The 5,964-nt window shown below is 28.5% G+C and overlaps 1 protein-coding gene across 1 annotated transcript; it reads right to left on the minus strand.

The window, feature by feature from the left end:
• Nucleotides 1-1,405: 1,405 nt before the first annotated feature.
• LOC108468432 (uncharacterized) lies at nucleotides 1,406-5,637 on the minus strand. The gene is made up of 7 exons (XM_017769319.2): nucleotides 4,982-5,637; nucleotides 4,817-4,903; nucleotides 4,430-4,714; nucleotides 4,103-4,273; nucleotides 3,829-3,882; nucleotides 2,426-2,572; nucleotides 1,406-2,011 (listed from the first exon to the last, which is right to left on the minus strand). Exons 1-7 carry the CDS (start codon nucleotides 5,180-5,182, stop codon nucleotides 1,634-1,636), a joined length of 1,323 nt encoding a protein of 440 aa, XP_017624808.1. The 5' UTR covers nucleotides 5,183-5,637; the 3' UTR covers nucleotides 1,406-1,633.
• Nucleotides 5,638-5,964: the final 327 nt, after the last annotated feature.

Consider the following 5,964-nt stretch of genomic DNA (forward strand, 5'->3'; position numbering starts at 1 on the left):
AAGTAATTTTACTTAGATGTTAATTGATTGAATATATCTAACCATTGAATGTTATTTATAAAATTAACTTTAAAATTTAATTGATATATAACTCTAATATTAATTAAGTGATAATCAATAGATAAATCTTTTTACTTTATTTTATACTTAAGAGTACTATTCAAATTGAAACTCTATTTAGATTAATAGATAAATCTTTTTTTCATGCTTAAAGTTTTATTCAAATAATAATTCTATATTTTAATAATAGAATTATTGTAATTATCGCAAGTTCTCTTTTATGTCAACTTTTTAACTAATAATGTTACATTAAATTATAATTATATTTAAATTTAAATTTAGTAATATGATAAAAATAAAATATATTTTATCAATTCAAAATTTTTTCAAATTCATACTTTTATATACGGTATAGATTTTTTATAAAAATATTTTATACATTCCAAAATAAAGTTTAAAAGATGGCACAATTTTAGAGTATAATAACAAACTTTTTTTTTAAGAAAATAGACATGTGACAATAGTTAAACTTTATTTGTAAAGTTGAAATATTAATTTTATTTTATATTAAAAATATTAATTTTCTTTAAAATCTTAAAAATAATTAAATAAAATATTTCAATCCTACTTATAAAATTTTCATTTATCATCAACAATGATAATAACCCTTTTTATATTAGATGGAAAAGGAAATTCAAGCATTAGATTTGCATTCCAACAAAATCAAATACTTACGAATATTTTGAATAAATCATTAAAAATAAAAATAAAATATTAAAAATAACAAAATTCAGTTGAATTAATTTTTAATTCAATTTAAAATATTCTCAAGTTAATTAATTTTTTATCGTTTTTCAATTAATTTTATCCAATTCGATTAAGATGACGCTAAATCTACAGGGCAACCATTTTCATTGGAACCCGCAAAAATAAGCATGTCTGATTTTTAAACAAAAATATAAGATAAATTTTGGTAAAGAATCATGATGTGGGTGGAAAGGCTCATTTTCCAAAATCTACATGGAATGACATTGAATACGATGCTTCTTCGCTCAACTGCCTTTATTTTCTCATCCTTCTACTTTGACTTCCTCATATCTATGCTCCTCAATTTTTGCAACATTTCCTTCCTCATTTTTCCCACCTTTTGCTTCAGCTCGGGTTCTTTTGTCCTCTTTTTTTTTTTTTAATGATGGCCTAACTCTTATCTCTAAAGACTTAAATCTTGTTTTTGTTAACAATAACCAAACCATATTCTTAAAATTATTTACTATGTTTTATTATTCATTTAACATTAAATTTATTTTTAAAATATTAATAAAATCGATTTTGTTTGCCCTTTAATTTGATTTATTTTAATTATAAATAAGATATTGAAATATTATAAATAACATTTTGGAAGTAATTATTTTACTGAAAACATGAACTTTTTGCTTAACCAATCGATAATATTTTGAGTTTAGTTCTACGTACGTACGATAATAAACTAGCACTACCCTATTCCCAAAAGGTTGCTATTTCCTTGCCTGTTTGAAATGCTAAAAAAAAAGAAAAAAAAAAGAGCGTGGAAATAGCATAAATTCGAATAATTACATTAAAAGAATCAATATTTAATTCAAACCATAATATTGATCTAAGGGCAGCGTGGGTTATTCCCAGGCCCTCCATAGTAAAAAAATGTGCCCCATTCCTTGTTATATGAGCTCCTGATGTTGTAACAATTTGTATTTTCAGCTAGGGTTGATATGCCACGAACAGAACTCAAGCTATTATCCGCATCAACAACCTCTAAGTTCCGAAAATAGCTTGATTTTCCGAACCCGTCTTCGGGAAAATGACCGGAGCCCATCTGAGTTGAGGTGTGTTGGCCATTGGCCCTCGAGTTCACCACTTCACCACCCCATTCCACCATGGTTGCACGGTCTGCTAGGTGAGTAAATAGCTCCGCTGGCCAATAACCTATCAAAGTATTGTCACCTAATCCCATCCACCAATTCCCTAGTTTAGGATCCTAAAATTAGAAACACAATTCGGAAACATATTAAACCAAGTTAAATATATAATGAGAATAATATTAACTATACATACATATATTTTAGAGGTATAAATGAGATATTGATACTCGCAAGCTATTCGAGTTCGCTAAAAAAATAATTTGAACTCAAACTGATAATTTTCAAGCTGAATTTGAGTTTGGTAATACTTACTTGAATGGCTTGCGAGCCTTACCAAGCCTTTCATTTTTTATATTATTAAATCATGTTATTACCCTTAATATATATTATTAAACTTAAACTTAATTATTGAGTCAAGTTCGAATTGTTCAGTTATATCTAGAATTTAAAAATAGATATTCAGTCGAGCTCGAACTTGACAATATTCGAATTCGACTCAGCCCCGATTACACCCATATATATTCATATACCTTCCAAATGAGGATGGTAATGTCATATTGATTTGCAGTATATTGAGAAACAGGAGAAATAGAAGCCCCAATTGCAATTCTACTATTTGTTTGAACGAAGCCTGCGCATAGAAGGTTGTAACATCCAGTTGCTTCATAGGAGTCGGTCTGTAATTATCCAAAAATATATAAAAATAATTAATAATAATTGAAAAAAGAATAATTTGCTTGCATGACATTCAATAAAAATGAAATACTCCAATCTTCTTAGAATATAAATGTTGAAGATAATTAATAAATAAAATATATTTTATTAATTAATGTAAAAGTAATAAATTACATGTAATCTCCAATCCCCTGAACAAATAAATGTCAAATTCCACAAAGTAAATGAAGTTGTCTTTTAACTTCTAGACATATTAAAAAGGTTGTTGAAAAGCATAAATCATGCGATCAACATTTTCTCCCACTATGGTATTCATACAGTAATTTTGTTTTTTCCACTTCTAACATGCATGTGTTTTTTATTCACCTTCTTAAAATTAAAAATATTTATGGATTGAATTAAAATCTGAAAAATATTTATTGATAATGTTCAAGAGTCAACTTATATAAAATCAAATCCATCAAATTAAAATATAGAATAGTTTATTTTTTCAACATATAGAGCCATTTAAAGTTAAAAGTGTTTGGAAGAATGTGATGCAAACCAAAAAAGTTAAATTGAAGATTCCTCAATAATAATGTGGCCATTGTTAGTTTGTTTCATTTAATAATTGTATGGCTGTTTTCTATTTGGTTTTTTTATTGAACTTTGGCAATGAAAGAATGGTTAACTAACCATTTTCCAAAACTAAACTCATCTTTTAGCAAACAACCATTTTCATTTCAGACCACTTTAGACCAATAATGCAAGTTCTAAAGTTACATTCTCAAAATATAACTATAATATATAAAATTGAGAAATTTATATATTATTTGTAATATTAATAATAAATATAATATTTAAATACTCAAATTCTATATCGTCAGATCAACCCAAGTTAAAGCTTATAATTTTTATAAAGAAAAGACAGATTTCAATCCTAAAATCTCAATAATCTCTTAATTAAAGCAATTATTTCCCATTTGTATAAAATTATCCTTTAAATTTTTATTTAATAACAAAATAAAACCATATAAATCATATTATGAACATGCATACTGCATCAAGATAGGTCTAACCACTATATGCATGCACATGAAAAATTCCATATCATTAATATAATATAATTATTTCCATTGACATTATTTAATGATATATAACATATATATAATTAAAATTTTTATGTACCTCACCATTTGAGCCATAAAATAATTAAAAACATAAAATGATAGATTAAACAGAAATTTAATATTAAGGTATAATTATATAGAAAACTCACCGTCCAATAAGTGAACAATCTTGGCCTATTGTCACCATAAAGCTCCGGACTGACCTGTCTAGTACAAATGTCATCAAAAGCTTCTAAAACCCTAATACAAGTATTTTCATTTTAGTTATATAATTTACATTTAAATCAACTCTTAATAAATCAATCAAGACATTTGGAAAGCGACTTATTTGAAAATTTATGTTCGAGAAAAACAAACCTTAAAAAAAAAAAAAGAAATAGTATAGGATTAGGTGCATGCGAGGACTGGAAATGGAACGAGTACCTGCCATCCAGCTTCGATACTGTTGAGATCAGAGCCGTCGAATGATCCCGAAAGAATCCAAATCTGTGATAGACTGAACTCGTTGACTTCTTCTATTGATGGGTCCCACACGTTTATAGTTGCCCTCGCCCCATAGAATTCTTGGGTTGTTCCCGTATATGCAATCGCATGCTAAATAAATGTACGCACATGCATCATTCACCATACCAATGTCATTAATTACTTTAGAAACTTCATTTAAAAAAAAAAAAAAAAACTGTTTCATATTGATTGTTTATAATACCGAAATATTAGCTTAAATCAATGTTAAGAAAATAAATTATGTACTTCGTGACCGTTGCCGCTAACGATATCTGGTGCATCGGCACGGCGGCGTGCAGGGTTGATAAATCCACGTTGTTTCTTGCCAAAATGGAACAAAGACTTGGCCCTCAAAACATCATGCACCGAGCTTCGCCGTATGGGAACCGTTCCTTTGGGACATCTTGTCCCATTGCTATGCCACATTTGCCATTGCCATTGCCTTGGAGTACCCTTTATAGTTGCCTCATTGCTCATTGAATTTCTTACCTCTTCTTGTATCAACCTTTTTGGCATCTCTGGTGGAACTCTCTGGTACAGTATATTGCCACATAAATTTTTTAAAAAAATTTACTCCCGTCATAATGTGACCAGAAAATAGAAAAAATTACACTTTTGGTTTAATGTTGATACCTGAATCTTGTGATTTTTTAAAAGAGGATGATCTAAAGCTGGCTGTTTTCTTTTGTGGACACAATCTATGATATCTCCATCTGGACTCTGAAAAAAAAAACAACATCCATGAGAAATATATAAGAGAAGAAAATATATACAAGTAGAGTAATGGTTTTAACATACTTGAATGGTGATGAGAGGAGGCTTATTAATCTTTTCCAAGTGTTTTTGAATTCTTTCAAGCCTCAACCTACTCGCTTGCCTGATAAACTTTGTGTAGTTTAGGCCTGAAAGATCAAATTCCCCCACGACAAGGAAACAAAGAAGAAAAAGATGAAGAAGAAGATATAAAACACCATTTTTGTTGGCTACAATGTTACCCATTATCTCATTCAGTATGCCAAGCAAAGCCAAAAACGTTACAAGAAAAAAGAAAAACAATGGAAAAGAAAGGAAGAAAAAGACACTTTTTTTGTCTGTGTATAGCTTTTAATAGTGAGAGAAGGGAGGTGGGTGAAGGGGTTAATGAACCCTGAAACAATGAACACAAAGGCAAAGGCCAAGGCTGCCTTACTCTTTCACCATCAAAGTCATGATTGCCTGCATTGGTTTCATATAGTGAACCAAAACATTCATATTTTTAATTGATGGAAACCCCATTTTGTTTTTGTGTGTGTTTTGTTTAATAAATTTGCAGATAATGCAATGAGACGAAAAAAAAAAAACAGGAGGAAGAGAGACTTGATGGCATTAATAATTACACAGACCTACCCAACTAAACTGATCCCCCCTTTTTTTTATTGCAGTATTCCTTCAATGTTTGTATCTGCCACCATACACTTTGCCATTAATATATTTCCCCCCCTTTTTTTTCTTGTAACTTGTTTTTGTGTTATATTTTATCAATGAAATTTAGATTCATGATTATCTCTTTCAACGATATTGTTTTTGAAGTTCAAACTCCTATTCTCTTCTTAAGAGTCTAATGTACCTTATCATTATATCAATATTTGCTGATTATTTCGTATTATTTTTAATTGTTATGCTATTTTGGTTTAGAGTTTTATTATTGTTAAAATATGCAAGTAGTCTTTGTACTTCTACATAATTTGAGATTTAATCTTTATACTATAAAAGTTAAAATTTTAATCTCTTTACTTTTTCAA

Source organism: Gossypium arboreum, chromosome 11 (genome assembly GCF_025698485.1).
Source record: "Gossypium arboreum isolate Shixiya-1 chromosome 11, ASM2569848v2, whole genome shotgun sequence".
Classification (NCBI taxonomy): Eukaryota; Viridiplantae; Streptophyta; class Magnoliopsida; order Malvales; family Malvaceae; genus Gossypium; species Gossypium arboreum.

Excerpts from the sequence above, each read along its gene's own strand:
- LOC108468432 (XM_017769319.2), bottom strand. The coding sequence starts at position 5,182 with ATGGGTAACATTGTAGCCAACAAAAATGGTGTTTTATATCTTCTTCTT. Across the intron at positions 4,274-4,429 it reads TTAGCGGCAACGGTCACGAA|CATGCGATTGCATATACGGG; the intron begins GTACATAATTTA and ends ACATTTATTTAG. Across the intron at positions 3,883-4,102 it reads GTATCGAAGCTGGATGGCAG|GTCAGTCCGGAGCTTTATGG; the intron begins GTACTCGTTCCA and ends TGTACTAGACAG.